Source organism: Eublepharis macularius, chromosome 18 (assembly GCF_028583425.1).
Source record: "Eublepharis macularius isolate TG4126 chromosome 18, MPM_Emac_v1.0, whole genome shotgun sequence".
NCBI lineage: Eukaryota > Metazoa > Chordata > Lepidosauria > Squamata > Eublepharidae > Eublepharis > Eublepharis macularius.
In genome coordinates this window covers 12,162,470-12,186,496 of record NC_072807.1, presented here as the reverse complement: position 1 = coordinate 12,186,496, position 24,027 = coordinate 12,162,470, and the positions used below count along the sequence as shown (strand labels likewise).

The 24,027-nt window shown below is 53.8% G+C and overlaps 3 protein-coding genes across 7 annotated transcripts; 2 read left to right on the top strand and 1 right to left on the bottom strand.

The window, feature by feature from the left end:
* The first annotated feature begins 942 nt into the window (after positions 1-942).
* Positions 943-10,516, top strand: UNC45A (unc-45 myosin chaperone A). 2 transcript variants are annotated; one of them, XM_055002720.1, is made up of 19 exons: positions 943-1,131; positions 1,223-1,259; positions 1,352-1,527; positions 1,975-2,067; positions 2,603-2,770; positions 3,235-3,403; positions 3,816-3,986; positions 4,062-4,233; positions 4,657-4,957; positions 5,047-5,141; positions 5,286-5,427; positions 6,513-6,653; positions 6,842-6,969; positions 7,641-7,707; positions 7,791-7,904; positions 8,050-8,165; positions 8,272-8,389; positions 8,529-8,684; positions 8,901-10,516. In XM_055002720.1, exons 1-19 carry the CDS (start codon positions 964-966, stop codon positions 9,165-9,167), a joined length of 2,799 nt encoding a protein of 932 aa, XP_054858695.1. In that variant the 5' UTR covers positions 943-963; the 3' UTR covers positions 9,168-10,516. The 2 variants fall into 2 exon arrangements, with proteins under 2 accessions (XP_054858695.1, XP_054858696.1); XM_055002721.1 differs by lacking the exon at positions 2,603-2,770.
* Positions 10,517-12,076: 1,560 nt separating this feature from the next.
* On the top strand, positions 12,077-15,031 carry RCCD1 (RCC1 domain containing 1). Of its 3 annotated transcripts, XM_055002948.1 has the most exons (8): positions 12,077-12,254; positions 12,334-12,528; positions 12,604-12,757; positions 12,849-12,970; positions 13,766-13,888; positions 13,972-14,106; positions 14,643-14,672; positions 14,759-15,031. In XM_055002948.1, the coding sequence occupies exons 1-8, from the start codon at positions 12,116-12,118 to the stop codon at positions 14,920-14,922; spliced, it is 1,062 nt and encodes a 353-aa protein (XP_054858923.1). In that variant the 5' UTR covers positions 12,077-12,115; the 3' UTR covers positions 14,923-15,031. The 3 variants fall into 3 exon arrangements, with proteins under 3 accessions (XP_054858923.1, XP_054858922.1, XP_054858924.1); XM_055002947.1 differs by having other exon boundaries at positions 12,334-12,757; XM_055002949.1 differs by having other exon boundaries at positions 12,334-12,757; positions 14,022-14,106; positions 14,759-14,848.
* Positions 15,005-22,404, bottom strand: PRC1 (protein regulator of cytokinesis 1). 2 transcript variants are annotated; one of them, XM_055002945.1, is made up of 14 exons: positions 22,333-22,404; positions 22,104-22,236; positions 20,926-21,048; positions 20,595-20,828; positions 20,346-20,516; positions 20,093-20,242; positions 19,613-19,760; positions 19,391-19,527; positions 19,175-19,270; positions 18,912-19,058; positions 17,763-17,873; positions 16,954-17,055; positions 16,427-16,606; positions 15,005-15,951 (listed from the first exon to the last, which is right to left on the bottom strand). In XM_055002945.1, the coding sequence occupies exons 1-14, from the start codon at positions 22,341-22,343 to the stop codon at positions 15,874-15,876; spliced, it is 1,821 nt and encodes a 606-aa protein (XP_054858920.1). In that variant the 5' UTR covers positions 22,344-22,404; the 3' UTR covers positions 15,005-15,873. The 2 variants fall into 2 exon arrangements, with proteins under 2 accessions (XP_054858920.1, XP_054858921.1); XM_055002946.1 differs by having other exon boundaries at positions 16,504-16,606.
* Between the last annotated feature and the right edge of the window lie 1,623 nt (positions 22,405-24,027).

The window sequence follows — 24,027 nt, the reverse complement described above, 5'->3', positions numbered from 1 at the left end:
TCCCCCGGGTGGGCGCTGCTCCGTTCCTGCAAGGGAAGCCCGCTCACCTCCCCAGCTACTGCGGCCCGTCCCCCGCCCGGGCAATACAGGAGTCGGGACTGGACGTGAGGACCCTCCCCATCACTCAGGGATCAGCAGCGCTCGAAGGGGCCCCCGGCGGCTCCTGAATGGGGTGGGGCTAGTGCCAGTTTCCCGCGTCCGCGGCGTTTCTTGCCCAGGACCCGCGCACGAACTGCCCGAACCGTCGAGGGGCAAAGAACACGGGCGGGTGGCGGGCAGAGCCCTCCGGGGCTCAGGGTCTCGGAGCGGCGGGCCGGGGGTGGGGGTGGGAGGTCCGCGGCAGGCTTCCTCTTGCGCTGAGCGGCGCCCGCCCCCTCCAGGCTCGGGCCACAACGCGCACCTGTGCGAGGCTTACTCCGGCCCCGACCGGCGGCTCCACAGCGGCTTCTACTGCCCGCGCCTCAGCGACCCGCCCGCCCTGGCCTACTGCTGCCAGCCCCGGAGCCGCGTGCACAAGTCCTGCTGCGCGCGGGCAGACCCCCTCCTCCTCCCGGCCCTCGACGGCAGCAGCGCCAACGCCTCCTCGGCAGCGCCTCGGTGAGCCGCTCGCGGGGGGCGGGCGGGCGGGGGGAGCCGGGCGGGCGCCGACGCGGGACCCGCAGCTCAGCACGCGCCCCTCTGCCCGCAGGAGCCGCCTGCCGCTGCTGGGCGCCGCGCTGTACGGGCTGCTGCTGCTGGCGCTGCTGGCCGCCGACGGGCTCCACTTCTGCCTGCGTCGCCGCCGACTGCGCCTGGGCCTGCGCCTGCGCCTGCGCCGCGGACGCCCGGACCCCCAGGCGAGTGGGCGGGGCGGGGTGAGGAGAGGGCGGGGCGCGCGTGCGCATCAGCGTGGGGCGTCGCGTGCCGCCCCGGAAGCGGAGGCGCCGGTCCCGCGCCCCGGAAGCGCGGCTTTGGGGCGCTGTCATGGCGGCGGGCGAGACCTCGGAGTTGCGCCAGGCGGGGAACGCGCTCTTCCAGGCGGGCCGCTACGAGGAGGCGCTGGAGGCCTACGCCAGCGCGCTCAGCCTGGACCCCCCGCAGGCCGAGCGGGCCGCGCTGCACCGCAACCGCGCCGCCTGCCACCTGAAGCGCGTGAGTGGCTGGGCCGGGGCCGGGGCGGGGGTCGCGGCCGCCGGGGCCGGGCCTAGTGACGGAGGGCCTCTCTTTCTCTTCCCCGCGGCAGGGCGACTACGCGCAGGCCGAGCAGGACGCCTCCCGAGGTAAGGCGAGGATGGGGGTCGTTCGTTGGCTCTCTGGGGCCGCTCTCCCTCTGCCCGTGCGGGCCCTGACGCTTCTCTCGCTCTCGGGGCAGCCATTGAGGCCGACGGGCGGGACGTGAAGGGGCTTTTCCGGCGCAGCCAAGCCCTCCAGAAGCTGGGCCGCCTGGACCAGGCCCTCTCGGACCTGCAGCGCTGTGTGAGCTTGGAACCCAAGAACCGAGCCTTGCAAGAGGCGCTGCGCGACCTGGGCAGCCGCGTGCACGAGAAGGTAGGCGAGGGGCGGCCTGGACCTGCGCTGGCTCGTGGTCCGAGTGGGAGGTTCAGCCCGTTTGGTGTAGTGGTTAAGAGCGGCAGGACTCTAATCTGGAGAACCAGGTTTGATTCCTCACTCCTTGGCTTGAAGCCTTGGATCAGTCACAGCTCTCTCAGAGCTCTCTCAGCCCCACCTGTCTCATAGCATTACCACAGCCCACAATGCCCATTTTAAAGCCAATTGAGAAATGTTGTACCCAGTACTCCACCCCTAGGAAAACAAATAATTCATTGGTCTAGAAAGTAGTTTTGAACCTGTGTTGCTTTTGTGTTTGGATTGCTGCTATCATGTAGGTTATTAGTGCTTCCAAACTCAAATTGAGAGCAATATCTCTTGGTAATTGTAAGCTGCTCCAGGACTCCAGGTAGTGAAGGGTGGGATATAAAACTGACTTTGTTTCAGGTGACAGCCGCAGCCTCTACCGACTCTAAAGTCGAGCAGATGTTTAAAGTCTTGTTGGACGCTGAGGAAAAGGATCAAGACAAGAAGCAGAAGGTAGCGTTTGCCTGCGGGCTGGGGCGAGAAGCAGGGCTGGGCATGTTGCCACTGGACAGGCTTTGTGAGTCCTACTGCTAGGACTGCTACTGCTAGGGGCTCTTTTTAAAACCAAAACTAGCCTGTAGAAGTTTACAAATGTGTGACTACGGCTAGAGGCATGAGAGAGAAAAGGTTTAGTGGTGGCTGGAAGATCTGATGGGAAAGCACCAGCTCCAAGGGTAATAGCAGTAAAAGAATTGCCAGATATGCTAATCTGCTTATATTTTTATGTTGTATGTTAAGAGTTGTGGTTTTGTTGTTGCAGGATATGCTTGATATTCATTGTGGCTATGCTATTTTGTGGCATTTGGCTTGGTTTCAGGTATCACTGCAGGGGGAGTACAAGGATGGTAGAGTGCAGCTCTTGTTAGCCAACTTTTGGGAATATCTGCAACAATGCCTCTTCTGTGGGGCCGTATTGTCAGGAGACTGTTTCATCAGGTGAGGGAGAGGGGCGTTGCTTGCCAGACTGAATACTTTTTCCTCTGGCCAGGCCGCCCAGAACCTGATTGTATTAGCTCGAGAGGAACCTGGCGCTGAGAAGATTTTCCAGAATGATGGAGTACATCTGCTTCTGCAGTTGCTGGACACAGATCAGCTAGATATGATATTAGCAGCCTTGCGTACCCTTACTGGTCTTTGCCGTGGTCATCGTTCCCGGGTGAGTGTCAGGGGGAAAAGTGAAGTTTCAAGAGCTTCTGCTTCCCAGGATCCTGACAGGTGGTATCCAAGGAGCTGCCTGCCTGGTGAACAGATCTTTTCCTGTTCTCTGAGACTGGTAGAAACAGCTGTTGTCTAATCGTTTTCATTATTTCCTGTTTGCTGAGTCTGGCCTTTTCTCATCTGTTCAAAGTCTCTCTGTTTGCAGTTGCGCCCATCTCAGAAATTGTCTTGGACAGTCCCAGCTGTTAAAATATCCCTCGTGGTTGGGCGGTGTCAGGGTTTTGTGTGTGGAATGCAAGATTCCCATTCTATTGTTTGCAGTCATTCCTGACCCTGGTGGTAAGGTGTGGCTTCTTCCTCAAGTGATCATCATAACAGGCTGTTCAGAGAGAGGAAGAGCTGACCTTGGCCTGGATGCTTCCCAGCATCTCAGACATGGTGGGGGGGGGGGCTGTCTTGCAGACTGTGGCAGTCCTGACTGTGCTGGGACCTCGGCGCTTCTTTCGCGTGCTGGAGTTGGAGGATGAACAGGTCTCACTGGCTACCTATAGTTTGCTTCAGGTCATGATTGATGCCCTTAAAGAGGGATTGCAGAGGGATGTACGTGGCAAGGAAGAAGCCTTGGTGTCTGGTGAGTCCATGGTGGTTCTCTTGTGCACCTGAGTAGGGATGATAATGTCCCTTGCCAGGAAGGGGATTCTTTCAGGGATGGTTTGGTGAGACCAAGGTCCCTGATATTTGGAGATTCTCATACGGTTGGAAAAATAGGGCTGTTCTGTGTGCCTTCCTGGTCTGAAGGTTATCATAGATTTAGGTATGCTTTTGAGGATTTGGTAGATTGGTTTCTTAATCTTTGTGTTTTTAATGGGGTGAGGGGAGGTTCTAGCTTGCATTTTGGGCTTCTGGAAAAGAAATACAGGTTGGCCTGACTTTCATTTGTGCCCTGCTAGCTGCTCTGCCCAGTCTGCAGTCGGTATGTGGATGACAGTGTAGGGTAGCATGGACTTTGATACTGATGCCCCTCTTCGTTACTCTTCCTGCAGATACATCCAGGGAGCTGAAATTGCTCCTCAAGCAGCTTCTGGAAGCCCTGACCCGGGAGAGTATTTCTTCCTATGGGCGTGATAGCATCCTCAACTTGCTGATCAGTGTCGTGCCTCGGAAATCGTTGCAAGACCCAAACAACAGTCTGGCCCTTTGGGTTATTGATCAGGGTACAAACTTTGACATCACATGTCTTTCCCAGGCTGAAGACCCTTGCTAGCTACATTGAGCCCCTGTCCTTGCAGGTCTCAAGGAGATCCTAACGGTAGGAGGCACAGTGACCCACGTGCCGGGAAGTCTGCGTGTGACAGAGAACAGCCACCTGAGTGCTGCTGTCCTGCTGAGCAAGCTCTTTGGGGACTTGAAGTGTGATGTGGAGCGGGAGAATTTCCATCTGCTTTGTGAGGACTGTATCAGGTAGGGGACTGTGGGGCCAGCCGTAGAAGCCCAAAATACTTTTGGTGGCAAGAAAATGGATGGGGCAGAGACGGTGTGGTTGGGGTCCTTCTTGTTCTTGAGCATCTCTCTAGTCTTGGTGTTTTGGAAACAAGTATTGCTTAGTTTGCCTTCAGTTACACAGATCTTTTGGCCACCATTCAGTTGCTTGGCAACTTTTCTCAAATAAGACTTTTCAACATTCCATGATGTCAGCTCAGTTAATAGGTGGAAGAAAAGGGTGTAGGTTGTTATGACATGCCGGGAGAAGTTGTGCGGTATGCCTTAGTTTTACATAATGCTTTTTTTGCTGCAAATTTGTGAATATTTTACTTAAAAATCAGCTTCTTTGTTCTGGCATAGGTTCTCACGATAAGCTTGAGATGTGCTTTGTTTCCCTTCCAGGTGCTGGTTTCAGGGCCAAGGTATGCCTGACAAGCTGCGGGCCATCCAGGCTGTGTCGTGTCTTTTGCAGGGCCCCTCGGAGGCAGGAAATCGTGTGCTGGAGCTGAAGGGCATTATGGAGAGCATCCTGGCCTTGTGTGCCTCCTCACGGGAGGCTGACCAGCTTGTCGCCGTGGAAGCCCTGATCCACGCCGCTGACAAGGCCAAGCGGGCTACATTCATCACCGCCAATGGTGTCACGCTCCTGAAGGAGATTTACAAGCGCAGTGAGCGTGACAGCATGCGCATTCGTGCTCTGGTGGTGAGTGGAGGGAGAGTGGAGGGATCGGTTGGGGACGGGGCGAAGCGGGTGCCTTCCCGTAAGGCTGCAGCAACTCCTCCTGTTTTCAGGGCCTCTGCAAACTGGGATCAGCAGGAGGCACAGATTTCAGCATGAAGCAGTTTGCTGAAGGCTCGACCCTGAAGCTGGCCAAACAGTGTCGCAAGTGAGTGCTGCCCTCAGAGGCTTGCTGTGGCAGATTTAGTAGGGAGAGGTTTAACGGGGGCTGTTATCTGCATGGCATAAATGAGTTGTTGCTGGTGGGGAGGTATTGTGTTCTCTGTGCTTCTGCCATGTCCTCCTCTCCCAGGTGGCTGTGCAACGCGGGAATGGATGCCAGCACGCGGCACTGGGCAGCAGAGGGCCTGGCATACCTCACCTTGGATGCTGATGTGAAGGAAGAACTTGTGGAAGATCATGCTGCTCTGCAGGCCCTGTTCCATCTGGCCAGGGTATGACTGCAGCGGGAGTAGGTGGCGGCTAGGGGAGGATATAACTTTGGCCTGAAGGGCATGTCCTGAAGCTTCTTTGATAGATCGTTCATTCAGGTCAGTCTCCAGAAGCGGCTGATTGTCCTTAGCGTGGAATTTGCTTTTTAAAATTGCTGATGGACACTGAATCATCATTTTCAAGGAGCTTTTCAGAATTCCGTCTTTTTGGGGGGTGGGGTTGTCATCACTTGTTCAGATCCTATTTGCATATGTATGAAAGCAAGACCTCTGTTGCCAGTTTGCCCAGTTTGGAGAGGTCCTTTCGGAACGCCTCACAATCCCTTTGTGTTTCCACCATCCTGAAAAATTAGATAGCAACTGTGAACTTTGCTACCTCACTGTTGGCCTGCTATTCCAAGTACTTTATGAATAAGATAAACAGTGCCAGTCTTAGCATAGATCCCTGGTGAGGGATCCCGCTGCTCTTCTTCCTTCATTGGGAAAAATGTCAATTTATTCCCACCTTCTTCTTCTCCGTTTTTATCAATGAAAGGACATGTCTTCTTGTTAAGTTTATTCAGATTTTTTTAAAGGGGGGCCATGGATCCTCTCTAACCAGGAAAAGGCAGGTTAAGAATTTATAACAAAATTGTTTAGATTTCTAATGGCCTTAGATGCTTGTTGGCTTTGGAAGGGAGGTGTACCCGTAGAATAGAATGTCCCTTGAATATAAAACAATGGTCAATGGTTGCTCCTTCCCCTGTAGCATAGGGGTTAAGTGAATTAACACTCTGCTAGTTTGACTCCCACGATTGCCATGAACTCCTCTCAGCCTCAGCCATCCAGCTGTATTGTGGGGATATTAATAACACTGGCTTTGTTCACCGCTCTGAGTGTGACACTAAACTGTTCAGAAGCCAGTTGTGAAGTCCTCCAGTCTGACCTCAGGCAAAATTAGACGGTAGTGGAGGCAGGTGCAGGACCTAAGAGTGGCAGGCGCAGGCTGCAGGACTGCCCTTGCTTGCTCAGGGGGGCTAGTCAGAGGAAACGCTGGAAAGGATGCAGCTAGATCATTCATTCTTCCTCCGTATGTTTGCTTCCCCCAGTCAGAGAACAGGACTGTGATGTTTGCGGTGGCTTCTTCCATGGTGAACTGCACCAGCAGCTATGACCAGGAAGAGCTGGACCCCCAGATGGTGGAGCTCGCAAAGTATGCCAAGCAGCACGTCCCTGAAAAACACCCAAAGGTGAGAGGCACTGGGGGGTGGGGCTTACCGTGCTCTGCGCCAGGAGCTGTGGGGATGGCGGGAAGAGAGTGCCACCTCCTCCGCTGCTCACCACTTTTCAGGTGTGCCATGGAGCTGCTGCAGGGACGAGGCAAAAGGGGGGAAGAGGCAAGGCTTGAGGCCCCCGTTCCTTGTCTCTGCCTGCCCAGGACAAGCCGGAGTGTGTGCGCCAGCGTGTGCGGAAGCTGCTGGCTGCTGGTGTGGTGTCAGCTCTCAGCTGCATGGTGAAGAATGAGAGCCCTGCCCTGAGTGCCTCCTGCAGAGAACTGATTTCCAGGTGAGGGGTTGGGAGGCTGGAGTATTTCCTAATCCTTCCTCAGCTGGCTTCACTGCCTTCTAGGCCATTTGGTGGCAAGTTGGCTGGCTTAAGCTTGAAGTGGGAGCTCTTCTCCCTTTTCCTGTATCTACCCCAGAACTGAGCTAACCCTGCTCTAAAGAGCCTTCATGGGGAGTCTGCCTAGAACCTTGCCGGGCCAGGATGTGAAGAGCTCGAGTCACTGGGTTTGCACCACCTCTTCGAGAGCTGTTGTTGGATCATCTTGTGCTCAGAAATGGGCTCCATGAAATCACCTCCATGTGCTGCTCTGAGCCCTTTAGAGGATGGGCAGAATGCAAACATTGGGCTTCAGGCCCAGGCAGATTTACAGTGGGGCACTCTCTTGACACCTCCCCCCCGCCCCAAGCACCGTTTCTTTGGCCATAGCTCTGGCTCCCTTGGAGCTGTTAGTCACAGGCCAGGTCTGCTGCCTGGTAACCCCACTACTGTCAGCTGTCCAAATTCTGCTTGGCCTCACTGTCAGCTTTGAGTAACAGCATATAGGTCAAGTGAAGGTGCAACCGTTCCTGCAGGCTCACAGCGCTTTATTCCCAAGGCAGATGTCTTGGGCGGGGGAGGGTGCAATGGGAGCCCTAGGGCTCAGCCATTAACGTGTCTCTTCCGCGTCTCAGGGTTTTCCTTGCCCTAGTTGAAGACCCAGAGGACAGAGGTATTGTGGTCGCCCATGGAGGGGGAAAGGTAAGCAGGACCCCATTCTCCTGGCCTTCCTATGCCCTTCCATACCTTGACTGCAGTGATGCCTCTTGCTGCTCTCTTCCTAGGCTCTGATCCCTTTGGCCCTGGACGGTACGGAAGCAGGACAGACGAGGGCAGCACAGGCGCTTGCCAGGATCACGATCACAACCGCCCCTGAGATGGCCTTCCCTGGCGAGCGAGTCAGTGTGGGCCGCGGGCTGAGTGGGTAGCCCTGTTTGGGGGGGCCTCGGCTTACTCTGCCAGGCTCAAGGGAGGGGAGTTGGGTGAGGTCTATGCCTGGCTGCACTGCCCTTCCTCTGCAGCAGCTGCTCTCTTGCTGTGCAGGTCTACGAAGTGGTTCGGCCTCTGGTGGGCCTCCTGCACTTGAAGCGCACTGGCCTGCAGAACTTTGAGGGCCTGATGGCCCTCACCAATCTGGCCGGGACCAGCGAACGGCTCAGGTGAGGAGGAGCAGCGGGAAGTGGTCCAGTCACCACTGCTGCGTTGCCTAGTGGGCAAGGACAGGGGAGGTTCAGTGGTGCCCGCCTCACATTACCCCTCCCGCAGACAGAAGATTGTGAAGGAAAAGGCAGTGCCTCTGATCGAGGGCTACATGTTCGAGGAGCATGAGATGATCCGCCTGGCAGCCACCGAGTGCCTGTGCAACTTAGCTTTGAGCCCGGAGGTGAGCAGGCAGGTGGACTGGGAGGGTGGGGGGCAGGAGGGAAGCACCAGGCTTCTGCTACAAATCCGGGCTGGACTAGATGATCCTAGAGGTCCCTTCCAACCTTACGATCCTATGATAAGGGTTTGCTTCTGTGCAGGTGGGGGAGCTGTTTCTGGCTGAAGGTAGTGACCGGCTCAAGCTAATGGTTTTATACAGTGGAGAGGAAGATGAGCGGCTCCAGAGGGCAGCGGCAGGAACTCTGGCTGTGCTCACCTCATTGTTCCCCCAGATCTGCAGCCGCATTCCCCAAGTGGTGAGTGCCCCCAGTCACTGGCCAGCTTTGTGGGGTGCGGCTCCCCCTGCTTCCTGCTTATGGCCTTGAAGGTCACCAGTGTCGCTTGTTCCTAGCACTCAGTGGAGTATGTAGAATTGGGGGAGAGGGCCTGTCGAAAGGTATGCTGCAGAACAGGATGGGGCAGGGCTGGCCTAGGCTTGTTTCTCTCAGCTTGCCCCTGTTTCTGCTCCCCAGACCACTCATTGGCTGGAGATCCTGCAGGCCCTGCTGCTCAGCTCCAGCACGGAGCTTCAACACCGTGGTGTGGTGGTGGTGAAGAACATGGTGGCAGCTGCCAAGGAGCTGGCGGAGAAACTCATGGAGAGCGAGATGCTGGAGATCTTGTCTGTCCTTGCTGGGCTGGAGAAGGACAAGCCCCAAGTGGCCCAGCCTGCCAAGGAGTGCTTGGCCCAGGCTGTTGTTTATGGCTTGATTAAGCCTAGTACTGTAGGCGGGGAATGAAAGCTCCCCACCCCCCACTTTTGTAAGCACACATTGCTGCTGCTGCTGCTGCTGCTGAGCACTGGGATAAGGGATTAGGGCCTGATCTGCCGGAGGGTTGTGGGACAGCAGGTTACTCCAAGGGTTCTCTGCAGCAGACTGGTGGATGGAGCCTGCCCCATAGCAGCTCCCTGGGTGAGTGTGTCTGGCAGTGGTGAGCTCTCTGTAGCCTTGGTCTTCTGTGGCTGCTGCTTGGAGACAAGTGGCACTTTGGTGATAGTTCCACAGTATTCCTCTTTTGGAGGCTTCCTGTAGCACCTTACTGTAGGGGTGGCTTTCCACCCCCTACCTTCTCTCTCTTCCATTCCTGCAAGAACCTTGGTGGGCTTCAGCTCTCCTTTTGGACCAGATCTGTCCGTGGCAAATGGGCCCACATATAGGTAACCTTGGGAGCAAATACAGGTTGTAATACCTGTGTGACTGACACATGGCTGTGGAAAAGTATGCATATGTTTTTTTCTGTAATGCATAAGGCTCACGTTAAAAACCTTTAAAATATATTCAAAATAAGTATTTATTATACAGTGTACACAGTACTCAAAAACATAGGGTATAAATAGCAGGCTACACACATGTTCTTAAAATAGGTATAACATTCTCCAAGTGCAGTTGATAGTCAAATGACCAACACTAAACTGGACCATACATGTTTCGGCCCCAGGGCCGCCTTCCACAGTGGTCAGTCATACAATTTTTGTAATACTCAGCCTACAGATTTTCAGAATTATTCTGGTTGATTCTGTAAACTCTTAAAACTTAAAAACTACAGGAAGGAATTGAAGTGTATGTATCTTTGACTATGTGCTGCACTCCTTTACTAAAGGGAATGCTTGACCATCTTCATGATGGATACTTGACCACTTCCTATTCAAGACACAGCCCTCTTCTGGACCTGTTGACCTAAGCAGGTGCACCAGATGCTGTTGTTACTGTTGGCCTTTCTCCTGTTTATGTTGACATGTACCCAGCAAGGAGGGGCAAGTTCCCTGCTTCCAGGCAGCAGAGTTTCCAGGGTTGGGTGGAAATCGGGGGTTCTACTGGAACCTCAAGGGTTCCGTGAGAAATTGGCCAAGAATTCAATGTTTGTGCAAAGATAAATGAGCCCGAATATCACACGGAAAGTAAACCTTATATCAACTTTGGATGTGAACTTTATTTTCATGTTTAAACATTATTTTGATATTTGAAAAAAATTAGATGATACAAAAAAGACAAGATTAAATGCTTCACTTTTTTCTTACAGTGTAAGCTCTCTCACACATACACCTCTGTTTATGCAGCTCTTACCAAATAAATATACTTGACAATAATTTATAAGTAATTGAATTGTGTTCCCTGCTATCAACTTTTTCTGACCTTGTGAACGTTTTCTATTTTGTGAACCTTTCTATTTTAAGCACAGCTCCAGTGATTTGCTGTAAGAAAATGTATAAAACCAAGCTCAACATAATGAAGTTGACTAATATCAAAATAATTCAGCAGCAGCTAAAAGGGTAAAGGTAATACTTTTTAAACTAGCAGGTTAACCGTACTGAATAGCAGAGCTCAGAGCCTGCCCATGAATCAGTTGACGGTGTCTATAGAATGCACAAAGCGTTACATTTTTCTCTGTGGAAGGTTTAAAGAGCGGAATGCTGAGACTCAGGATAGAGTACAAAAATTAAGAATAATGCAACCGAAACAATACAAGATACAGAACTGTGTAATGAAAAAGTGTGAAAAGTGTAATTACAGAATTTAGAAAGCAATGCAGTAAGAACAAGATGACGTATACAACAAACAGTGTCACAGGCTACAACTCAATGCCGTGTATAGAAGCGCCTCCTGAACAATTGTATTTTATGGGTTCTGAGGACGGCTTGCCTATTCCGCTAAGAGGGATTTCCAACAGTGGCGCTATATGGCCATTTTATCTGCCAGGGCTTTTAATGGGTAATGGCTGCAGGTATCTGGGTTATTTTGTTTGCATAAAGATTGTTTTAAAGCAGCCTTCAGCTAGAGGAAAGTTGGGTTATAAATATTTTAATCATTCACAAAACTCTCAACCCCGTGTTCAACAGTGCGGGCTCTTACTGGTGGGCATAGTAAGGCGTGTCGGGCGGGTTCGTCTTGGGTATGTTTCATAGGTTGAACTGGACCCAGCAATCAGTGGTAGCTGGGTTTTTGCTAAACATTTACCTTGTATGTTTACTATTTATTTACAAAATACATAGCTTGCCTTTTTGTCTCACTACAGGAGATGCCTCAGTACATGTTTGTCAAGTGTAGGGAGATGCAATGTTAGCCTGGAAGCATAGTTTAAAAAGAGCGCAGAGGGAGATCCCTCCTCAGAGGGTTTGTTAATTTCATCTCTGCCTCCCCCAAAGGCTCTGTCAGTTTCACCTTTCCAGTCTAAAACTGGGATGGCAAGCAGAGGGCAGGGAGGAATGGAAATGGGCTGGAGCTGCCTTCCAGAGCCAGGCTTGGACCTGGAGGGGTTATAATGGGCTGAAGTTTCCCTTCTGGCATTTCACAGCCCCTTCACACAGCTCCAGTGTAGAGCAGTCTTTGCCCTGCCTCCATCTTTTGTCTTTTTAAACTACCCTTTGCAGCTAGCGTTGCAACGCCTCTTACATGTTCTTCATGTGTCAGATGTATGCCACCAAGGGGCTAACAAATGAAAAACAACCATAATCAAAACATGTCTTCAAAATCATTAAAATCAAGCAAAAGCCCATCATCAAAACGAATGTAACAAGCAGAGGCAATCCCCGGTAAAAACTAGAAGACAGGATGGACGAACCACCCGGGGATGAAACCCCCGCCCACCCCCGGAGCCAAGCCCAGGCCCCTCCCTGGGGCGGGGCGGGGCGGAAGAACCGGCGCGCCACAGGCCTGTCCCCGCCCCGCTGCGGCCGCTTCTGCCGGCCATGGCCCGCGAGGGCGGCTGGTTCCAGCTGGGCTTCCGCCTGGAGGAGGGCGCGGGGCTGGAGCCCGCCCGGCTGGGCGCCTCGGGGGCGATCCGCGCGGTGCGGCCCAGCTGGAGCTTCTTCGGGCTGGTGGCGGCCGGTGGGTGGGCGCGGCGCGGGAGCGGGCTCGGGGGCCGCGTCCGAGCGGCTTGCCCGGGCTGAGCGCGCTTCCTCCGCAGGGGCCCCGCCGGTGCTGCAGGGCGCGTTGCGCGCCGCGCTGCCCTCCGACTGCCGCGACCTGCTGCCCTCCGAGACGCACGTGCTGCTGCTGCGGGAGGCCGCGCTGGAGGCCCGGCGGGTGGAGGCCGGCCCGGCCCTGGACGGCGCGCCGGCTTGGCGGAGGGAGCTCCGGCCGGAGGAGGCGGCGGCCGCAGGTGAGCGAGCGGCCCCGGACGGGGGGACTGGCCGGGGGCCGGAGCCGCGCTGCCTTGGCTCTCTTCTCCCCGCAGAGCTGCCCTTGGTGCCGGGCGGTTACGTGGTGCCGCGGCCGGACTTCTTCAGGCCCCTGGCGCCGTCCCTGCGGGCCCGCAAGCTGGCGCTGGGCCACGAGCACGTCCTGCTGCTCTGCGCCGGGGGCGCGCTCTTCGCCTGGGGCGGCGGCAGGTGAGTGAGGGGCGGCCGCGGGCAAGCGCGGGGGGCCGGCAGGGGGTAGCGACGGCCCCGCCGCATGGCCTTTCTGCTTCCCCCCTTCCAGGCACGGACAGCTGGGCCACGGGGAGCTGGAAGGCGTGTCGGAGCCGCAGCTGGTGGAGGCCTTGCATGGCGTGCCCATGGGAGAGGTGGCGGCCGGCGGGTGGCATTCCGCCAGTGTCAGTGGTAAGCAGCGGGGGCGGGGCGGGGGGGGGGCTTGGGGGAAGGCGATCCGGGCTGGAGCCCCCTGAGATGCTGCCCTTGGTGGACGGTGCAGCTGCTCCCCCCCCCGCCAGCTGTTGCCTCGTCCTCTCTGTTTTCAAAGATCCAGATACCCTCACCTGGCTAGCCCAGGTAAACCAGATCTGGTCAAATCTCAGAAGCTAAGCAGGATCAGCCTCGGTTAGCAATTGGATGGGAGACCAACAAAGACCAGGGATCCACCTCTCTGAGTCTCTTGCCATGAAAACCCCACCTGGGGTTGGCATAAGTCAGCTATGACTTGAGGGCACTCTCCACTACCACCCATCCTGATCACAGGAGGTGCCTGCTGTGCCAGCCAAGAGCTTTCTTGAAAGAATAACTCACGCGGGGAAGAGAACATGGGCTCCGCCCACAAGTCTTAGCAGCAACAAGTGCTTGTCTGATCCATGAGAGGATTTAAATTACCGCCCAAACAGGACAGCATGATCCATTTTTGAATCCAGTAACAAAACTAAAGCAGCCCAACCCTTGGGTCCAATTTGTTAAAGCCCCCAATAGTATTGCTGCCCCTAGCCTGAAGCCCAATGTCATAGGCACCGTCATCATCCGAGACACTTGGTGTCGCTGTGCCATTTTCTTAGTTAGGGCTGGTCCATAATAAGTCACCTTGTTTGTTTCGTGTTTTTTTAAAAAATTGACAACTAAGAACCTCAATTTAGTTGGGGGGAAAGTCTTGGTTCTGAGTTATAGCTCCTGGTATCCTTCTTTGTCTGGCAGATACAGGCGATTTATATATGTGGGGCTGGAATGAATGGGGGCAGCTTGCACTGCCTTCCAAGACGATGGCGGAAAGTCACGGGGCCACTGCAGTGAATGCCGAGAGCAGCACGCCGGCCTCCGGTAAGCCTGGACCGAGAGCCCAGGTAGGGTTGGTGGCAAGGCATCGTTGCTCACAATTAAATTAAAAGGTAGCCCCTTTCTAGGATCTTCAGCACAGCAGGAGAGTCCCAAAGCTGCGTTCATTTCAATCCAGGCCTTTCCAGCGCTGCTCGATATGCCTCAAGGGGCAGACGTCAGCAAGGTCAGCTGCGGATCACGCCACACGGCTGCTGTGACACGTAAGACACCGCTGTCATGAATTAATCTGGCCAGCAGTGGGGGGGGGGGGTGCCAGGAGTCTGGGCATAAAGGGGAGACTTGCCCTGCTGCAGAGTTGCCTCCCTTGTACCAAGAGATGCCCCTTGGCATGAGATGTTTGCTGGTGCTAGTTTTGGGGCTATGTTTATGGAAGAAGTCCCATCAGGAGCCTTCCTGCTCAGGTGGGCTTCGCTCATTTACATTTTCTGGTGTGGTCCAGATTTGTTTGTTAATGCTCTAATTGTGCCTTTGTCCTGCTCACGACCTGAGTTCGATCCCGGCGGAAGCTGGGTTCAGGTAGCCGGCTTAAGGTTGACTCAGCCTTTCATCCTTCCGAGCTCGGTAAAATGAGTACCCAGTTTCCTGGGGGTAAAGTGTAGATGACTGGGGAAGGCAATGGCAAACCACCCCATAAAAAGTCTGCCAAGAAAACGTCATGATGCGACATCCCCCCGTGGGTCAGTAATGACTGGGTGCTTGCACAGGGGGACTACCATTACCTTTTTTTGCCTTGCAGAAACTGGGGATCTCTACACGTGGGGCTGGGGTAAGTAAGGAAATAGGCCATCTGCCTTGTTTTGTGGCACTAGTTCTCTTCCTCCCGAAAGGGCTAACAGCTGTTTTTATCTCTAGGTAAATATGGGCAACTGGGACACGGGGACACGGCTAGTTCTGACCAACCAAAGAAAGTTTGCTGCTTTGGAGACTGGGGCCTTGTAGTGGTGGATGTGGTATGTGGGCCGTGGACCACCTTCACCCATGCTTTGCCCGGTAAGGTCGGCAAGACTTGTTCCTGACAGCCTCCTGATTAAGGATGCCTGGAGGAGGCCCTAAGCATTGCCAGAAAGAACATTTTTAAAAACACAGACTATACCCAAGTAGAAACATTCACACTGTATTTCATGCAGAGCTGAGTTACAAAACATGTATTTAATATTCATTTTATTAATAAAGCTACTATATCTTTGCAATCTTCTTTAGAGTGGAAGCAGGGGCCGTTGCTTCAGCAAGTGGGGGGAGGGGAGGGAGGAGTCCAACTGGAAACAAAAAAACACAAGGGCTGAAGAGCAGAAGGGCGTACAAATAAATAATGGGGGCTGTAGTGAAACCAAAGTGCAAATCTAGCCATGATAATCACGTACAAAAAGAACAACCTCCCTCTACCTGTCAAACTCAGTCTCCCCACCCCAAGAAAGGTGGGGGCAGCTTTCCTTTAAGGCAGCAGCCACATGAGGGGGGTGGAGCAGCGGCAGTCGTTAAAATAAACCGGCCGAGAGATTAATCTGACTTCTCTGGAGCCTGTGCTGCCAGTCCAGCCACGTCACCCTAAAGGAACGGCTTCCTTGTCCCCTAGCCTCTTGCTACTCTTGCCTTACTCACAAGAACCCAAGTGCCTTTGTTCCTTTGGGGCCCAAAAGTATCATTTCTTCTGTGGCCCTGCCCTTGCCCCCCCCCCCTACAGCATGCCATCCTTACATGCCTGCCCATGAAAAACAGGGCAGTCACGCCAAAGTATGTTACAGGAACCACCGAGGATGCCAGCGGAGCAGCTGGCCTGTGCTAGGGACCCTCTGCACCTTTACCGTTATTTTCTAAAAAATAAAACATAAAAACTGCACCAAAATCAAGCAACAGCATTAAAAGTGGCCTTGAGAGATTTGGTCAAGGGCTGCGGGCCAACTGAGCCGGCGGTGGCACCGCTTCACGGAGGAGAGAGACAGGAGAGGGGCCTGCCTGTTCCTTCCCCATCAGCTGTCAAGAGTAGAAATCGTTGAGTTAAGAATGCGGGGCCTCTTCTCAGATTTGGAAGCCTCTGAAAGTTCGCGCTGTGAAGAGAAAAACGGGTGTGATACAGGCACCTGCAAAAGCAGGACCAGATAGAAATCCTTACCCATCAGGAAGCAAGGAGCGGCCCTCTGCTCTTAGAGTGCTTGGCTCAGTGCACTGGGCAATGAAGTTGGAGATGGACAATTGCTTCAACCATGGATCTACCGAGGGCAAACTGGGACTGTTAGGACTGCATGCGGACCGTGTTGGCAAAGTAAGACGAGGATAGAAACACCAGCCACCACTATTCAACCAAATGGACACTACTGTGCCCACAGGCAAGTCGGGGAATCTGTTACAGTCCTAGCAAGGCAAACCATTTCATTCAACAGGCAGCAGCTAAGCTGGGTCAGATTAAAGGGAGCTGAATAGCAATTCAAACCAGATGTATACCCTGGGACCTAGTCTGCTTAGGTAGCAAAGAGAGGAGCAGGCCTGTGCTAGGACCAAAGGTTTAGAGAAGAGTTAAATTACCGCAAACTCGGAATAGGTGCTGGCAACAGAATTAATGCTGTAGGTACGCTGGGCAGGGGCTGTGGAGGTGCACCCACCGCTCAAAGCTGTTCCGTTGAGCTGAGACACGTTCTCCTTGTTGCGGTCCAGGCGTCCTGGCCGAGATGGCTTGGCAGCCGCGCGGCAAGGAGTCCGGACAGACTGTGGAGTCAGAGGGGAACAGCACCGGTTAGAACTGCTGGCAGTTAGCAGGAATGTCTCAGCTTAACCCTGCCCAAGAGGCTTTGCAAGAACTGTACTACTTGTCTGAAGATTGGGGGCAGGGGGCTGTATCCTAATGGACTGGAACAAATGTTCAGGTTTTTTTGTGTTCCTTTGCTGTATGCAGCATAGCATCAATTGCTTTACTGGAGTAACCCCCCCCCCCCATCTGCGTGGGACATCACAATAGGAAAAGCAGCATTTGGTGAAGAATCCTGCTGTGGGGCAAGGCTGCAGTCCCTCTATGGTTTTCAACAGATTCCTCCTCCTCAGGGCCACATGCTTACCTTGCTTCCAGAAAGTGGTGGATGGGATGCTGGAGAGTGGAACACAGAGCCCCCCAGCGCTGAGCGGATCGTGCTGTTGGGGGTAGCTGCTGTCGCGTTGAGCTGCAAGGGGGAAAAAAACACCAGGGTTACTGCAGCTGACTCCCCACCTCCTTCCCCACCCTGCATGGGGACGCCAGCTCCCCTTCTTCGCACCAACAAATTGGTAAAACTCTCCACACTTGAAATCTAAGTCCTTTTTCCAGCTCAGTGCCAGGAAACCAGGTGCTCGGTGTTCGGTTATGATGCCTGATTTCTTCTATAGTTGTAATATCAAGAGGATTTCACCAGATTTCAAGACAATTCAACGAAAGAAGGCTGAGCTGTAGCTATATAATTGTGCTGTTCTCTAAAGCAGCCACAGTCTGCAGTTCAAAGATGCCTTCCGTTTCTCCTTATGCCAAAATCCCCCAGGGATTTCACAACACAGTGAAAACCTACTGCATGATCATGCAATTTCAACACTTGCATTTTAATAAAGAGGAATTAGTGTATGCGCATGCCTGAATGCCAAGCTGCAAGAGACTTTCCTGCTCTTGTGGAACAGACATCAGTGCCAGGACCATAACTTAGGAAGATTCCATGCAGTAAATGCATCTTAACTCTTGTTCTGAAGAGAAACGTGCTTTGACCCTAGTACCTCTATATTCTTGGAACTGCACTGTTGAGAATTCTCCGTTGGGCTACACTGCTGATTTCCATCACCCCCCTTTGGGAAGTGAGCTCTGCACGAATGGCAGTGGCCCAGATCCAGCCGGCGTGGCACTTACCTTCCGCACTTTACCAGGGGTGTTGAAGCCTAAGACCCGACGCTTGCTGGGGCTGCGGGGGACACTGCCGTACATCATTTCCTCCTCAATTTGACGGGACTTCTTCAGTTGCTGAAAGAGAGAGAAAGGAATAGCGGAACGGTTGTGCCTGATGCAAAACAGTAAGTTTTAGGCCAGCCCTAGAAGCAGTAGAAGAACGAGGGTTACTCGCATTCTGTCCAAAAACCGGTTGGAGCCATAGCCCTTGGGCATGATCAATACAGGTGGCTGTACCAATCCGGCAGTGATTGGTATTGCTTTATATTTGAGCACTGGTGTAATCAGTAGGGGAGAAAGGATTGAGCTCAGTTGCTCTGCCTGCTTACACTCCGGGCTCCCTCCTCCTCCTAACTGTACACCTCTATTCCGCACGAAGGTGCCAGAGCGATTGTGGAACTAACTTTGTATAAGAGAGCTAGACAGAGTCCCAGCACCCCCTTCCTTCTCCAGTTATTGGATCTTGTTTTGGAGAAGAATGACTTTAGATTTAGAACAGTTTTATTTCCAAACGAAGGGGGTAGCTATGGGTTGCTCCGAGCATCACTCACCTGTACATGGCGGATTTAGAATCCAAATACATTTTTGTAACAGAACACAACCCTTTTTTGGATAGCATCAGTGTTTACAAGAAGTACATCGATGACATGTACATTTTATTTAAAGGTGGGGAACGGATAGAGGCAAGGACTTGACGTTAACATCAAGTTTACTGCACAAATGGATGTCAATTGCATCAGCTTTTTGGATGTGGTGACTTACAGAAATTATCAGGGTGGGATCGGGGTGAGACTATTTACTCATATAAGCACGTCATAACTGTGCTTATATGCCACTCTTCTAGAGAATTTAGTGCCTCACCCAGAGCGGTGAACAAGTTCGTGTTATTATCCCCACAATACAGCTGGGGAGTTGGGGCTGAGAGGAGGGGCTTACCCAAGGCCACCTACTGAGTTCATGGCAGTAGTGGGATTCGAACCAGTAGAGTGCTGATTCACAGCTGAACCACTTAACCCCTGTGCTACAGCAGCTCTTAGGCTGCTGCCAGTTCGGCCAAGGCCAACAAGTTTACACAAGCAACAAGCACTGGGAGACAGCCCAGAGGCAACTCACCCGCTCCTGCTTCTCTCTCTCCTTTTCCAGGTGATGCAGGCGCCACTGCTCTTTCACGTGCTCCATGAAGCGCTGCCCATTCACAAGGAAGGCCTGGCCCTGCTCTTGCTCCCAGAGCTCCACTCGACCCCTCAGCTCCTCCTCTAGCTGAAACACAACAGCCTTCAGTCAAGCCATCCCTTCCTAGCAGGGCAGGAGGCTGGCCCACCTGCCTCTCCCCCTGCACCGAGTTGAGGAATCCAGAGGGCTGCAGAAGCACAGACCTTGGGAAGCGTCTTCTGCAGCTTGGCACGCAGCTTCTCCTCTTTCAAGAGGTTGCCCCCTCGGTTGGTGAAACGACTCGGGTCTGTTGCCTTCCTCTGAAAAGGAGGGTCAGTCACAGAAAGCTCCTCACACGTATCCTGGCAAAGGCTTCATACACGGCCCTGTCTTGTCTGGCCCAGGCCAGGCAGCAACTACCCCACAAGGTTCTAAGTTACCTCCAGCTCTTGGAAGTGGTGCCAGTTTCCCTCCCATTTGCGGATAGCTTCAAACATTTCCTGGTGCGTCTGAAAATAGAGCTTCATGTGTGCTATTTCCTCCTCGTGTTGCTGCAACAGCTCCTCAGTAAAATCATCTGCAACAGTGGGGAAGTGGGGAGATGACAAAAGCTTCCAAGGACAGGGAAAATAGAGCAAGCCGGTCCCCAGGCAGGAACTCACCCTTATAATACGGGCTGAAAGACTGCCTCTGCTCCTCGCCATAAAAGCACTTGTCCCAGTAATCTGCCAGCTCTACCCGGATGGCCTCCACCATATTCCTGATGTTCTGGAGTTTCAGCGTTTCCAGGCGAGTCACTTCTAACTGCAACTAAAGGAGGACAGGTCTGGGATTTGCTCTCAAGCCAAGCACTGATCTGTGGCCACCACTGGTCTATCTTTTCCTCCACATTTTCAGCATTATGCAGGAGAACCCTGCATCTCCTGTGACCCTGGAGGAAACCTTCTAAACTGGTTTCGCTTGCTCTGCACCTCAATTGCCTCACATGAAAAACCACCTCCTCACCTAGGTAGAAATGGCGACTCCACTGGGGCTACTTGTGTTAAGAGGATCAGGGAGTCCCAAGGCATTTGTACCTGGCCTCTCTGTAGCTGGGCCTGCAAGCACATTCCCAGCGGCCTTCATAGAGAAAAGATCCTTACAGCATTGATGGTCTTGCTCCTGGATCCCTTCATGTGTATGGCAAAGGATTCTCTTTCCTCCACAGGCACGCGCAGCCGATCCCAGAGTATCAGGATTTTGCAGCGCAACTCTTCACACAAAGCCTCATTCTGAGCTTTCCTGACCTCCAGCTAGAGAATAAAAAAATCAGCCTGGGCCAAACTGAGTACAGAGCAAAAGGCACCCAGGTCCCCCCCCCTCGCACCCCAAGTGCCAGTGGCTCAGCCCCTCTACCTGGCGCAGCAGGTCCTTCAGAGCAGCAATGTTCTCTTTGGAGAGACAGAAGGCTTCCTCGTCCTCACACACAACATCCCGCTCAAAGCTGGTGTCGGGGATGTGCTCCAGTTCCTCCATACAGAGAACAATCTTCTGTTTTGTACCGACAAACTCTGCTTGCCGGCGCTCCTAGGGGCCAAAGCAAAAAGTCAGCCACAAAGGCTGCTCCCTGGTTGCCCCACAGCACTCTATGTGCTCCCCACGGACCTTTTCTGCCGCCAGCGCTGCCAAGTGGCGTCGGAAGTGGGCCAGCTCCTCCAGGCTGGGCACGCCCTTGGTGCAGATGCCGGATGGGGCGACCGACAGCAAGTCGCACATCTCCAACTCCTGCTCCCGCAGGGCCTGCAGCTCCTGCCTCCGCTCTTGCTTCTGCTTCAGCCTGACTTCCACTTGAGTGCGCAGCTCCTTCTCCAGCTGCAGGATGGTCGCCTCCTCGTCCTCCTGGGGAAAGAAGAAGAGCAGAGGTGAGGGCTCAGGAGGTTCTGCCCAGCCACCACCTCCACCCTGCCTTGGAGCCTGAGGGGACCGCCCGCCTCACCTCAAAAGGAGCCAGCTGCAGCTCCTGGCAGAGTGTGGCCAGTTGCTTGCGCCAGGCATCGATGCTCCTCAGGAGCCGGTCCTTGAGGCTCTGCTCCTCGGCAATCATCTTGGCCAGCAGGTCCTGTGGTTTGGAAAGGGAGAAGGTGAGCAGGCAGCAGCCCAGAGCTCTGGGAGGGCCCTGCCAGAAGCCCCCTGGCGATGCTGAGGTCACCCTGAGCTTGCTTCTTCAGGTACGCCCCGCAGCCACCGCCTGGCTGAGCTGAGAGAAGCAGCTATGGTTGCCAGCCTCCAGGTGGTAGCTGGAGAGCACCAGACCACAGAGATGAGCTCTGTAATGATTTCAAGTAAATGGGTGCATGTATCTTTAAATGCTTGGTGAGATAGGTGAAGAGTGGGGGTGAGTGATATGATTGGTTGGTGACTGAGAGGGTGGGCAGCTTGAATGCAGTTCAGACTGAAAGCTGAGAGAAAATATTTAGTCAGAAGAAAGCAGGCTAGCTGTGTGCTGCCTGAGTATATTGAAGTATTTATGAGAGAAATATAACCTGTGTGGAACCTGAACTGAGCATGTTTGTGAAAGGACACTCAGTCAGGGAAAGAGAGGCCAGCTGTGTGCTGCCTGAGCGGGTTTAATCACATCTGTGAGAAATATTGAGTAAGAGAAAGAGGCAAACTGTGTGTGAAGCCTTAGAAGAGATCTGTGTGAATGAGTGTAAATGAAGTAAGGTTAAGAACTGAGAACTACTTTTATGAAACCAATACGCTTCTTAAAAAAATAAAAGTTTATTTTGTTTTGTTATATCCCAGAGTAGCTGTCATTGCTATATCCCATTCCTATCCTCAGGGCCACATAGAACCACGAAGGAGCCTGATGCTTAGGCACGTTACAAAAGGGAAAACTTAACCTTGGAATATAATATTTCTGGTGGTAGCAATCTACCCAGAGGGCGTAAGGGAAAGATTAAAGGTAAAATCTACCCAAGAGAAGTAAAGGCTCATAACAAGCTCCCTTGGAGAAAATGGCCCCTTTGGAGGGTGAAAAACATGGCATCATACCCTGCTGTGGTCCCTCCCCCTCAAACCCCGCCCTCTCCAGGCTCCACCCCCAAAGTCTCCAGGAATTTCCCGACCTGGACCTGGCAACCCTGAGAAGCGGCGCCCGCGGGCCTGGCCCACCTTGACGTGCAACATCACCACCTCCGTCCGCTGCAGTCGCAGCTCCTCGGGGATGCCGATTTCCTCCCAGATGTCGCGCAGCTCGCCCAGCGCCTGCCTCAGGCAGGTCACCGACTCGTCGGCCAAGACCTCGCTGCCGGGGAGGAAGAGCGAAAGAGCCGGTCAGGGGCCGCTTGCGGGGCGGGGGCGCCGCCCGAGAGGTCCTCCGGCCGCCCGGCCGCCCACCTACCTTCTCCTCATGCCTGCCCCACCGACCGACGACGGACCCACCGACCCTCCTTCGCTCGTTTCTCCGGCGACGCCGCCGTCTGATTCAAACTGCGCCCTGCCGAGGCCGGATTGGCTGCAGCAGCAGACGCCGCCCCGCCCACAACGGCCGCCCTGCTGCGCCGCCGTTGCTTTGGGTCGTTTCGCGTCGCCGCAAGCCACGCCCCAGGGTTTCGTTCCACCCAATGGGAAACAAAGAGCGCTTTTATCGCAGCCAATGCGACGGCAGAGTGGCAGCATTCTCCCCCCCCCCCACACACACCTTGCCCTATTCCCACTTAATCTGCGCATGTCTGAGACGCGCAGGCTCTTGTCGGCCTCGGGAGGCTTGGCCGGTCGCCTCCTGCGTTCCTTGGGCGGCCAGGCCTGGGTGAATCCGGCCAGGCGGGGCCAGCTCCGAAGGCCGCGGTCACCTTGGCAGTGCCGCCAAGCGAGGAAGAAGGGGGCGTTTGGGGCCGGGTGGGAGGAGCCCCCTCTCCTCTGCTCGCCCCTGCGGTTATGCTGGCCAGAGGGTGGGCTGGCCTGGGTGTGGCGGTGAAGTGGGTCGGCCACAGCTCTTTCAGAGCTCTCTCAGCCCCACCCACCGCACAGAATGGTTGTCGAGAGGCGGATAGCAACGCACTTCGTAAACCGCTCTGAGTAGGTATTAAATTAATTGGCTATTGTCCGTAGCATCGGGGAAGAGAGTCCAGGAGCACCTAGAAGACTAACAACGTTTGTGGTAGGGGATGAGCTTTCCTAAGCCACAGCTCACTTCTTCAAATAGCCTTTCTCAAGGCGGATTACAGTGTGAGATTAGTACAGTCAATTTCAAGGACATTTCCATAAACCATGCCATAAGGTAAATAAATGCAAATTAACTTTAGTATATAGAGTCACACAGGCATGCACGTTTTGGAAGTCTTTCATAGGGTCAGCATAGGTTGGAGGTGACTTGACGGCACATAACACATACACATTATTATTGCTTGCAGGCTGTGCATGCCAGGGAGGATTTGAGCCCACCTACATTCCCGTTGGGGAATATAGGCGGGGCATCTCTGACTCTCCTGTGCTGTGGGCATCGTGGAGACTCCCCCTCCCACTGCTGTGCTCTGCCCATCACTTCAAATGCCTTTCTTAGGGTGCCAGGCTTCATTGCTGCAGGAGTCTTGGGCCCCACTCTGTAGCCTGCATCTCTCCCATGTGTAGCTGGCTAATCTTAATGTAGTCTACTGTCTCTAAGCAGGTAGGAAAAGCAGAGGATCAGCTTGCAGCCAAAGCCACTTTTTAAAAATCCTGCCCTCTTCCTCCCCGATCCAGAAGGACGCCTCACTAATTTTTAACCTCTTTTGAATCACCACCCACTATTCAGCTCTTATGTCCCTAGTTGTCTAGAGAAAGGAACTGAATGTCTATGCCAGAGGCTCCCATAAGGCTCCTTCTGCAAACAGGATCACAGTGCAGTAAGAGTAACAAGCAAGTTTGGTAACAGGCCATGAGAGTCTCTTCTTTCTGCAGAAAGCGTTTCAAAAGTTAAGGAGCCGCAGCCATCCCCAGCCCCGCCGCTGAGGCCAATCTGCTCTTTGCTCTGAGTGAAAGGAGGGGTGTTGTGTGTGCATGGAGCCAGGAGTACCCAGCCTAGGAACTGGCTGCAAGCAGTCAGTCTTGGAAACCA

Excerpts from the sequence above, each read along its gene's own strand:
- UNC45A (XM_055002720.1), top strand. The coding sequence starts at position 964 with ATGGCGGCGGGCGAGACCTCGGAGTTGCGCCAGGCGGGGAACGCGCTC. Across the intron at positions 1,260-1,351 it reads CGAGCAGGACGCCTCCCGAG|CCATTGAGGCCGACGGGCGG; the intron begins GTAAGGCGAGGA and ends CTCTCGGGGCAG. Across the intron at positions 3,987-4,061 it reads CCTTTGGGTTATTGATCAGG|GTCTCAAGGAGATCCTAACG; the intron begins GTACAAACTTTG and ends CTGTCCTTGCAG.
- RCCD1 (XM_055002947.1), top strand. The coding sequence starts at position 12,116 with ATGGCCCGCGAGGGCGGCTGGTTCCAGCTGGGCTTCCGCCTGGAGGAG. Across the intron at positions 13,889-13,971 it reads GAGCAGCACGCCGGCCTCCG|GATCTTCAGCACAGCAGGAG; the intron begins GTAAGCCTGGAC and ends GCCCCTTTCTAG. Across the intron at positions 14,673-14,758 it reads TCTCTACACGTGGGGCTGGG|GTAAATATGGGCAACTGGGA; the intron begins GTAAGTAAGGAA and ends TTTTATCTCTAG.
- PRC1 (XM_055002945.1), bottom strand. Across the intron at positions 20,517-20,594 it reads CAGCGCTGGCGGCAGAAAAG|GAGCGCCGGCAAGCAGAGTT; the intron begins GTCCGTGGGGAG and ends TTTGGCCCCTAG. Across the intron at positions 19,528-19,612 it reads TTTCAGCCCGTATTATAAGG|ATGATTTTACTGAGGAGCTG; the intron begins GTGAGTTCCTGC and ends CCACTGTTGCAG.